The 11,970-nt window shown below is 46.3% G+C and overlaps 1 protein-coding gene across 2 annotated transcripts; it reads right to left on the minus strand.

Moving 5' to 3' along the window:
• Positions 1-3,575: 3,575 nt before the first annotated feature.
• Positions 3,576-11,676, minus strand: LOC123998302 (pyruvate dehydrogenase [acetyl-transferring]-phosphatase 1, mitochondrial-like). Of its 2 annotated transcripts, XM_046303393.1 has the most exons (9): positions 11,603-11,676; positions 9,689-10,019; positions 8,875-9,042; positions 8,583-8,794; positions 8,182-8,263; positions 7,981-8,075; positions 7,453-7,621; positions 5,843-6,061; positions 3,576-5,652 (listed from the first exon to the last, which is right to left on the minus strand). In XM_046303393.1, the coding sequence occupies exons 2-9, from the start codon at positions 9,956-9,958 to the stop codon at positions 5,272-5,274; spliced, it is 1,596 nt and encodes a 531-aa protein (XP_046159349.1). In that variant the 5' UTR covers positions 9,959-10,019; positions 11,603-11,676; the 3' UTR covers positions 3,576-5,271. The 2 variants fall into 2 exon arrangements, with proteins under 2 accessions (XP_046159349.1, XP_046159350.1); XM_046303394.1 differs by lacking the exon at positions 11,603-11,676 and having other exon boundaries at positions 9,689-10,024.
• Between the last annotated feature and the right edge of the window lie 294 nt (positions 11,677-11,970).

Here is an 11,970-nt window from a genome sequence, read left to right on the forward strand (position 1 = left end):
TCGTTTGAGGTCGTAGCGGGATGTCTCCTTGAAAGCGGCATCTCTAGCCTTTAGCTCAGTGTGGATGTTGTCTGTAAACCATGGCATCTGGTTGGGGTATGTGCGTACGATCACTGTGGGGACGACGTTGTCGATGGAATTATAATGAAGCTGGTGTGGTAAACTCCTCAATGTTATCATACGAATCCCAAAACACATTCCAGTCTGTGCTAGAAAAACAGTCCTGTAGCTTAGCATCTGCTTCGTAGGAACACTTCTGTATTGATGGTGTCATTGGTACTTCCTGTTTGAGTTTTTGCTTGTAAGCAGGAAGCAGGAGGTTATGGTCTGATTTGCCAAATGGAGGGTAAGGGGGGGGCTTGTATGTATTTTTGTGTGTGGTGAGAAAGTGATAGAGTTTTGTTGCCTCTAGTTGCACAGCTGACATGCTGGTAAAAATGATTTCAGTATTCCTGTGTTAAAATCCCCCTTATGGCCCTATACAGCCCGTTGATTGCAGTCTTAGTGCCAGCATCGGTTTGTGGTGGTAAATAGGCAGCAACAAAACATATAAATGAAAACTCTCTTGGTAAATAGTATGGGCTATAGTTTATTATGAGGTACTTTAATTCAGGCAAGCAAAAACTCGAGACATCCTTAACATTACAGATTGTGCACCGGCTGTTGTTAACAAAGAGACTACGCCCTTCGTCTTACCCGAGTCAGCCGTCCGGTCTTGACGATGCATAGAACAACCAGCAAGATGTATACTTTCCATGTCGTTCAGCCGCGACACGGAGAAACACCAAATATTACCATTTTTCGGGTCCCGTTGATAGCATAGGTTTGAACGGAGCCCATCCAGTTTGTTCTCCAGTGACTGTACGTTCGCCAACAGAACAGAGGGCAATGGTGGTCTATTTGCTCTCCAACGTAGTCTCGTCAGGATGCCGCCTGCCTCTCCTTCTGCCTGGTCCGGAGTAAGCACAATATCCAGAGCTGCCGACTCGTTGAAGTAGAAATGTTGATCCAGATGGAGGTTAGTGATCACTGTTCTGATGTCCATAAGATGTTTTCAGTTATAGGAATGATGGCGGAGACATTATGTACAAAAGAAAAGTTAAGATCAGAGTAAAAAGACCACATGAAATAGGTCAGGAGCCCTAAGATAGTAACAAGAACAGTCCAATAACACCAGCCTTAACACATAACAACAACACAGTCCAATAACACCAGCCTTAACACATAACAACAACACAGTCCAATAACACCAGCCTTAATACATAACAACAACACAGTCCAATAACACCAGCCTTAACACATAACAACAACACAGTCCAATAACACCAGCCTTAACACATAACAACAACACAGTCCAATAACACCAGCCTTCACACATAACAACAACACAGTCCAATAACACCAGCCTTAATACATAACAACAACACAGTCCAATAACACATGCCTTAACACATAACAACAACACAGTCCAATAACACCAGCCTTAACACATAACAACAACACAGTCCAATAACACCAGCCTTAACACATAACAACAACACAGTCCAATAACACCAGCCTTAACACATAACAACAACACAGTCCAATAACACCAGCCTTAACACATAACAACAACACAGTCCAATAACACCAGCCTTAACACATAACAACAACACAGTCCAATAACACCAGCCTTAACACATAACAACAACACAGTCCAATAACACCAGCCTTAACACATAACAACAACACAGTCCAATAACACCAGCCTTAATACATAACAACAACACAGTCCAATAACACCAGCCTTAACACATAACAACAACACAGTCCAATAACACCAGCCCTAATACATAACAACAACACAGTCCAATAACACCAGCCTTAACACATAACACAGTCCAATAACACCAGCCTTAACACATAACAACAACACAGTCCAATAACACCAGCCTTAACACATAACACAGTCCAATAACACCAGCCTTAATACATAACAACAACAGTCCAATAACACCAGCCTTAACACATAACACAGTCCAATAACACCAGCCTTAACACATAACACAGTCCAATAACACCAGCCTTAACACATAACAACAACACAGTCCAATAACACCAGCCTTAACACATAACACAGTCCAATAACACCAGCCTTAACACATAACACAGTCCAATAACACCAGCCTTAACACATAACAACAACACAGTCCAATAACACCAGCCTTAACACATAACAACAACACAGTCCAATAACGCCAGCCTTAACACATAACAACAACACAGTCCAATAACACCAGCCTTAACACATAACAACAACACAGTCCAATAACACCAGCCTTAACACATAACAACACAGTCCAATAACACCAGCCTTAATACATAACAACAACACAGTCCAATAACACCAGCCTTAACACATAACAACAACACAGTCCAATAACACCAGCCTTAATACATAACAACAACACAGTCCAATAACACCAGCCTTAACACATAACACAGTCCAATAACACCAGCCTTAACACATAACAACAACACAGTCCAATAACACTAGCCTTAATACATAACAACACAGTCCAATAACACCAGCCTTAACACATAACACAGTCCAATAACACCAGCCTTAACACATAACAACAACACAGTCCAATAACACCAGCCTTAACACATAACAACAACACAGTCCAATAACACCAGCACAAAGAAAATAGCCCATAAAGTACCCTCCTTCCAAACACAACCTTACTTGACTTCAGAAATACACACATTATGCCAGTAAGACATGCTGAGAATTATAAACACAATACCCACTGACACACACGATGCAGGTATGCCCACACACAAACTAAACACACAAATTCCCACTATCAAAACAAGTCTATACACCTAAACGCATAGATTGGTAACTAAGGACAGAAAAACCTAGGAGAATAACAATCCAGCCTCGAGGTCACTGAATCAAATAAATTAAACACGTGTGCGTGCGGACGTCTCAGTCATATTTCTGTGTAAGGGATCTTCCAATAAGGTTCTCTAACTACTAGCGCCATCTAGTGACTGACAATGGACATGTTTGAGTTACTACACAGCAGAATGAGTGCAGTGTGAACATAATATGAACCAGACTGGTTACATTACATGGACCTTGCTATCCAAGTAGCCAAAAAAAGCACCACTGATTACTGATCCAACTACAGAAACTAGAAGATAACTCCGTTTCAGGCAGACAGGGACACAGATTACACCTACTCCAGAGCTACAAAGCAATAGGGGGTTGTTGTTGGGGAGAGTGCGGAGTGAGAGGGTGAGCTGTACTGCCTTGGTCACTGTTGCCGCGTGTGACTAGGAGAATCTGTCAGAGAAATTACCATGACCTGAACACACACAAATACACACCAGTGTAACTTGACACCTCGCTGGCTGACCTCTGGAATGGACCCAGTCTGCCTTGACCTTCTGAGAGCACCGCGGGCACACAGTCCGGTCTGACCACATTCCAGGGGTGTGGCAGGAGAGAGTTAAAGACAGAGGCACTGTAGAACAGCACAACCAGGCAGCAATACGTACAGACAGGCAGAACAAAATCAAACATGTGGAGTAGCCATTGTTTTATTAAGTTTCCAAATACAAAAAAACTTTAGTCTCAAGCCCAAACAGGTCACTGGTCACTGGACACAAACAGGACACTGTACAAACATACCTGTCACATCTCATATAATTGTGGATAAATAACTGTGACATATTAAAAGTTGCATAAATAACCTTCAAGTATTCAGCCAGCGTCCAGACAGAGCCACCTTCAGCTTTACATTCTCTCCTCTCCTAAATATACACCACCACGAGATATACAACCTCATATGATGCACACCCTTCATCTGACCTATACAAGCCTAGAACCACACCATGGTTAGTGTCCTGCCAACAGTGACTAAGTCTGTCTCTGTTTTAGTCACTCCTGGAGGTTTGGCATGAACATGACAGGAGATGTTTACAGTTCAATTCCTAATTCCATGGTTACCTCAGACAGAGATCTGACACCAGGCTAGCAATGATTCACTGTTAAAAACTAAAAACTAAACTTTTTAAAACATGTTTGATAGAATACCCACCATGTAAGCATGATGACGTTAGTATACCATATCCCTCCGTATAAGAGTATAATTGTCAAAAAACACGAGCAGTTCAACCACTATGTTTCTTTGAAACATGTATACTCTGCAACCCTAAAACAATAAACGTCTGATCACACACACCCTCTCTCTCTCCTCTACAGAATACCACCACTCCTTCAGTCTGCTGTAGAATCTCTCAGACACACTCAGCACATAACAAACCTGATTCCTGTGGGTGAGTAGTTGTGATAGAGGTGTTAGTGCTGGATCTAAAGCCTGCACACTACGTAGCTCTACTGGTTCCTATCTTAGTGAAGTCATCTGTCTCAGAGCAATAACATCTGCTTTATAGACACAGGCAGTTATTCCTCTCGAAGGTTGACAAAATAGTCAATGTTTGAAATCAGATTAAAAACATTTTAAATAAACATTATTCAAAATATAAGATAACAAGAAGTGTGCCTGGGAGCTTTTGGCTGTCCGTCTGTAACAAGTATAAAGGACACTGATCCATCCAATGACAGAACACAGACAGACAGAGCCCTACTATGTAACAGCAGAGCCATGCGGTAGAGCCAGGATGGAGGCCAGTTGCAGCTCTAGAGCAAGACAGATGCTGCAACTGCACAGCACAGAATCTGTGATATGAAAGAGGGAGGGATGTTTGTAGAGGAGTAGACACAAAGGCTGCCACCGTATCATTACCTCAATGCTCAGACAACATAGTTATAAAGCAGCAAACTCTTTAGGCAAAAATGTAAGTTTCCTATGGGCAGAGACTGTGACAGAGCAGAGAAGCAGAATGCTGTAGAGAGGTTGATCAAATATCCTTTAAAAAGCTTCATACACACATCAGGCCACAAGACTCAGAAAAGAGCCAACTTGTGACCAGTTTCAGCAAGCATTTCAACAATCCACATGACCAGGACTGTGTGCTCACATGTGCACATACTGTACACACACCTCTTCAATAACAATCCTAAAATAAGTAGTCCGAAGGTAGGCAGTCCTCCCTCTGCAGGGTTAGTCCATTAACAGTATGTTTTGTGTGCGTTTGGTAAAATAAAGATTAGAGCTTAACCATGTAGCAAGACCCAGTCCTCACATCAGTGTTTTTTCTCCTAGAAAGTAAACTTCCTGTTCATGTCCACGTTCCCCTCTGATAGGCTGAGCTGGCTCAGGACTCCCCCCCTTGGCGCTGGTGTCCAACCACGTGGGGATTGAACTGTGTGATGATGATGGTGATGTCATCGCGGTACATGCGGGCCAGTTCCTCAGGCAGAGACAGCATCTTGGACAGCGTCTCGTGGTCCACTGCTCCAAACTCATTGTTGCCCACCGCGTGGCGAATCAGGTGGGTGGCAGCGTTCTGGTCCTGGAAAGCTAAGGAGGCACGGGCCTTCCTCTCAGCCAGCAGCCCCTGCATCTGTCCCAGGGTGACATGGTAACCCCCCACGGTGAGGGGCTGGCGCTGGTGGACCCCCGTTAGATACTCCCCTACGATCCGGACCACCTCCTGTCGATGGAGCGTCTCCCACAGCCCGTCTGTACCCAGCACCTACGGGAGGAGGGACAAAGACCGGGAGTTAACAAAAGGAAACTTCAAACTACATAACTTCAGATATAGGTATGTTTTAATGGAGCACAATGCAAGTTTCTGTTCAAGAAAAGACAACAAAGTCTTATCAATCAATCAATGAAATCATGAATTGGTCAATCAGTCAATTGACCAATCCTTTGTCTCTCACCAGGAAGCGGTCCTGAGGTCGGAGGCGGTGGTGTGTGATCTCAGGCTCGGCCGTGAGGTAGGGAGGGGTGTGGTAATTGGGGGGGATGAACTTGGTGTGTTCGTTGTCATGGAGCTGGTCTGGTCCTGACTCCAACACACCTCGCTGCAAGTCAATGCTCCACTTGAACTTCACATCTCCAAACGCACGGAACGGCATCAGCAGGCCCAACAACCGGTCCTGGCAGAGGGAGAGAAAGAGATAGAGGATATATGTTGGTTTTTACTTTATGTTTAACTGACCTGCTGTGCCACTGTTCTCTCTGTATGTGTAACGGTACTGACCTGCTGTGCCACCGTTCTCTCTGTATGTGTAACGGCACTGACCTGCTGTGCCACTGTTCTCTCTGTATGTGTAACGGTACTGACCTGCTGTGCCACTGTTCTCTCTGTATGTGTAACGGTACTGACCTGCGGTGCCACTGTTCTCTCTGGATGTGTAACGGTACTGACCTGCTGTGCCACTGTTCTCTCTGTATGTGTAACGGTACTGACCTGCTGTGCCACTGTTCTCTCTGTATGTGTAACGGTACTGACCTGCTGTGCCACTGTTCTCTCTGTATGTGTAACGGTACTGACCTGCTGTGCCACTGTTCTCTCCGTATGTGTAACGGTACTGACCTGCTGTGCCACTGTTCTCTCTGTATGTGTAACGGTACTGACCTGCGGTGCCACTGTTCTCTCTGTATGTGTAACGGTACTGACCTGCTGTGCCACTGTTCTCTCTGGATGTGTAACGGTACTGACCTGCTGTGCCACTGTTCTCTCTGGATGTGTAACGGTACTGACCTGCTGTGCCACTGTTCTCTCTGTATGTGTAACGGTACTGACCTGCTGTGCCACTGTTCTCTCTGGATGTGTAACGGTACTGACCTGCTGTGCCACTGTTCTCTCTGGATGTGTAACGGTACTGACCTGCTGTGCCACTGTTCTCTCTGTATGTGTAACGGTACTGACCTGCTGTGCCACTGTTCTCACTGGATGTGTAACGGTACTGACCTGCTGTGCCACTGTTCTCTCTGGATGTGTAACGGTACTAACGGTACTGACCTGCTGTGCCACTGTCCTCTCTGGATGTGTAACGGTACTGACCTGCTGTGCCACTGTTCTCTCTGTATGTGTAACGGTACTGACCTGCTGTGCCACTGTTCTCTCTGTATGTGTAACGGTACTGACCTGCTGTGCCACTGTTCTCTCTGTATGTGTAACGGTACTGACCTGCTGTGCCACTGTTCTCTCTGTATGTGTAACGGTACTGACCTGCTGTGCCACTGTTCTCTCTGGATGTGTAACGGTACTAACGGTACTGACCTGCTGTGCCACTGTTCTCTCTGTATGTGTAACGGTACTGACCTGCTGTGCCACTGTTCTCTCTTTATGTGTAACGGTACTAACGGTACTGACCTGCTGTGCCACCGTTCTCTCTGTATGTGTAACGGTACTGACCTGCTGTGCCACTGTTCTCTCTGTATGTGTAACGGTACTGACCTGCGGTGCCACTGTTCTCTCTGTATGTGTAACGGTACTGACCTGCGGTGCCACTGTTCTCTCTGGATGTGTAACGGTACTGACCTGTCGTACGACAGTCTTCTTCTCAGAGGGGGGGTGCTCCCCCTGGATGCGGGCCACCTCGTTCTCATTCTGGGCGTTGTGGTCGTTGGAGAGCGTGTGAGCGCTGAACGAGCCGTCCTCCTCCTGGACCCCCAGCACCGCCCGGCCGTCGCCCGTGTTTGCTACATACCTACACAACCACAGTCAGAGGATTCAGACACTCAGTCAGAGCAGGCAGATGGGAGACCTGGCAGTACTTATGGGAGCCAACAGAGAGAGATCCGTGGCTGTGGACTAGAGTACGTGTAACAGTATAATTTTAAACCGTCCCCTCGCCCATACCCGGGCGCGAACCAGGGACCTTCTGCACACAACGACAACATTCACCCTCGAAGCATCGTTACCCATCACTCCACAAGAGCCGCGGCCCTTGCAGAGCAAGGGGAAACACTACTTCAAGGTCTCAGAGCAAGTGACGTAACCGATTGAAACGCTATTTAGCGCACACCGCTAACTAAGCTAGCCGTTTCACATCCGTTACATACGTACAGGTCGGATCCATCGATGTGAGCTACGCAGGCAGTCGCTCCAGAGAAGGCCACTCTCAGAACCCAGTAGTGGAGGAAGGAATTGGCGTCTCCCACCTGGACAACACAACATAATGATCAGCACTATACATTTCTACCCAGTGCTGGATACTATGGTAACACAGAGACATCGATGGACAGGGGATAGAACACAGTCTCCCACCTGAGCCTCCAGAGACAGGTCACTGTCCAGTCTCTTAAAGGCACTCAGCAACGCCTCTCTGGGCCCTAGGCTCTCCCCTGGACTGGGAACACAATCACATACAATCAACTCCAACACTGAATAATGACCCATGTTTAATAACATTACTGATGCATCCTTATTACCCCATGCCTGTTGAGGTCTATGACTTTCTCTGTGTGTGTGTGTGTGTGTGTGTGTGTGTGTGTGTGTGTGTGTGTGTGTGTGTGTGTGTGTGTGTGTGTGTGTGTGTACCTGCTGAGGTCTATGAGTTCCTGTGTGTGTGTGTGTACCTGCTGAGGTCTATGAGTTCATGTGAGTGTTTGTGTGTGTGTACCTGCTGAAGTCTATGAGTTCCTGTGTGTGTGTGTTTGTGTGTGTACCTGCTGAGGTCTATGAGTTCCTGCCAGTAGGTTCTGAGGCTGTTGAAGTACATAGTCTGTGCCTCCCTGGTGAAGAAGTCGTTGGGGTGTTTGTGCCACTGCAGGATGGGGCTGAGGGGTCTGCCTGCCTCTACTGCAGCCTCCAGCTCACACAGGGTCTCATGGGGCATCAAGGACATGGCTACGTAGTAGAACAACCTCTCACTCAGCGCCTGAGAAACAGACAGGTAGATGTTTTACTGCACATTAAAACTAACTTGCAGATTATACACAATGACAGCAGAAACTTTACCTGTGCACAGGCACAGCCCGCATGGCCATCGAACACTCCCAGCAGCATCCCCCGCGTCTGCAGACAGGTGGCAGCGCTGCGCCGGTCCTCGATGGGTGCGTTGGCAGGCAGCTGGTTACTGTCGAACCCCATCACCGACGACACATTCTTACCATCAAACTCTGGAACCTAGAACCAAATCAAATCAAATCAAATTTATTTATATAGCCCTTCGTACATCAGCTGATATCTCAAAGTGCTGTACAGAAACCCAGCCTAAAACCCCAAACAGCAAACAATGCAAGTGTAAAAGCACACAATCATATTATTATAGGCTCAGCGCAATCGTGAAGCTGTACTCATTGTGTGTAAATGTGTGAAGCTGTACTCATTGTGTGTAAATGTGCCCCTACCTTGAAGCTGTACTCATCGACCGCCCCTACCTTGAAGCTGTACTCGTTGTGTGTAAATGTGTGTATCGTCCGCCCCTACCGTGAAGCTGTACTCGTTGTGTGTAAATGTGTGTATCGACCGCCCCTACCTTGAAGGTGTACTCATTGTGTGTAAATGTGTGTATCGACCGCCCCTACCGTGAAGCTGTACTCATTGTGTGTAAATGTGTGTATCGACCGCCCCTACCTTGAAGCTGTACTCATTGTGTGTAAATGTGTGTATCGACCGCCCCTACCTTGAAGGTGTACTCATTTTGTGTAAATGTGTGTATCGACCGCCCCTACCTTGAAGGTGTACTCGTTGTGTGTAAATGTGTGTATCGTCCGCCCCTACCTTGAAGGTGTACTCGTTGTGTGTAAATGTGTGTATCGTCCGCCCCTACCTTGAAGCTGTACTCGTTGGCCTTGAGGATTGAGTTGACCTGTGGGGGGGTGAGATTGTAGCTGTGGAGGTCAGGGCTCCTCCTATAGCCACGCACGGGCATGGCTGTCGGCCATAGGGGGTGGGGCTGCGACGAGGTGGGCCGGTGGGAGGTGGGGCAGCAGGGAAGCTGGCGTTGGCATGGGAACAGGGAGGAACCCCAGAGCTTCGTCCGAGGGAAGCCTCGGAACAGCTGTGATGTCACGGGCATGGTGGCTCGCTCTGGGTGCATACACTCTCAGAGCACCGCCACACACACACACACTCTCAGAGCAGCGCCAACACACACACACCTACGGGAGACACCAGGAATTGTAAGCTATGGGCAAAAATGCAGCTTGTGTCATCTGTATAATTCAGTCACAACCACAGCTGACTATGGCATTTTGATCGTGTACACACCTCTCCTTCAGTCAGTGTACATAAATTACTGACACGTAGTAACAGAGCTCTCGACAAAGGTACCATTACAGACCAATACAAACAAAAGTGACATGCAAATAACATAATGGATCAAGACAAGCAGTTCTACCTTCCAACTGTATTTATTTGGATTGTGTGGTGAATAAGGGAGCTGGAACCAGTGACTTTGCTACAAGGAAACCTCCTGTGCAATAAAGGTCTGAGCCTCTTGGCAGAGGCTTTATTATGCTTTGAGGCAGGTTGCACTCCAACAATGGAACACTGCATTCCAGTACTAGCGGACTAGTGTGACAGACTGGCACTAGGTTGCCAGGCTGTGTTACTCCATAAAATAGCCTTGCCCCTCTACAGGGGTCAGCCACCACTAGTTTTCTGACAGACTATATATAGTCCTGTGAAGCAGCTCTGACATTTGCTCACTCCTGAAACCCCAATCTTGTCCTACTGAACTAGATTCTCTCTAACGGCATAGGCTATCCCTCTCTCTGCCCTTTCCGCCTCCTCCATTAGGACCCCAGGGAGAGGAACTACTGTTATTGTAACAGCTAATGGGGATCCTAATAAAACATGAACAAATACAATAATTACACTATAATTAAAGGGGCAATCAGCAGTTGCTAAATTAATGACATGGACCCATCGATTCTTGAAGAATAAAATGTAGAAAAGCCTCGATCTTAGTTCAACTGCCACACTCCATCAGAACCCAAAATAAAAGCTTGTTAACCTTCAATGTTTGTAAAGAAACACTATATAGCCTCAAAACATGGTTAAAACTATTATTTTGATATCATGGATGGTCAGTCCTTGCATCCATAGCTCTGTCTATGAATTTGAGAGTAGATACATTTCTCCAACCCTATCCCTCAGCTTTTTACCGAAACAGGGTCCGCGATTTCGCTTTCTGATTGACGCTTTAATCTAGCTATTTGTAGCGAAGGGGCAATGCGTGCAGCTGCTCTGGTCGGTCGAAAGAGACCCAGGCACGGCTGAAATACACGGAACCACCGGTACTAGTTGAAATACCGCTCAAACCTCCAGTCTATGACCAGTGACCACGGCCTATCCCTGGCTAGGCCTGACTGCTACAGATTTGCCATATTGTTTACAGTACAGTCCGTTTTCTTTGTACTTAGATGAAATCGACATCAATATTTTCAGAGTTCCCAATAGAGAATAATCCCAAATACAAGCATAATTAAAGCCAGCACATTGTTATGTATTAATTTGATGGGCCGACAAAAGTCTACTCTACTGCTGGGTAGTAACGTTGGCTAGCGATGATCTAGCTATGCGTCACCGGAAACCAGTTTAAAACACCACTCCTCCTTCAGTCCTTGTACATTACGTTCACGGTAACAAAGCTCACAACATATAACAGAAGTTAGTTATCAATGCATTAACACATACTGCACAAAAGTAACATGCCAAACACATTTATCTAGCCACCGACCTTATTCTCAGAGTTTACTATTTCGTTTTGCTACGCTACCCACCCTCCTGCATCTCTCTCCAGCTCACAACATACTAAACGTTGATTGGCTCACCTCTCTGACAGATCTGACTGGCTTGTTAACCCTTTGCACGCTGCTGGGGGTATGTGACAGACTTTCAAGCACCAAAATGATGTCTAGATCTCTATTCATCATGAACTATTTGCAAAATAACACCCAGTGTAGTAAAGGAACAGGTGAACGGAACCTGCTGGCTGCAGCTCCTACTGGCCCTGGAGCAGAGCTGGGCCTACTCTGTTATCTAGTTTTATAGCGCCATAATAAGGTCATCACACTTCAGCAGAAGAGATGTTTCCTGGCACGTTAG

Source organism: Oncorhynchus gorbuscha, linkage group LG15 (assembly GCF_021184085.1).
Source record: "Oncorhynchus gorbuscha isolate QuinsamMale2020 ecotype Even-year linkage group LG15, OgorEven_v1.0, whole genome shotgun sequence".
NCBI classification, from domain to species: Eukaryota; Metazoa; Chordata; class Actinopteri; order Salmoniformes; family Salmonidae; genus Oncorhynchus; species Oncorhynchus gorbuscha.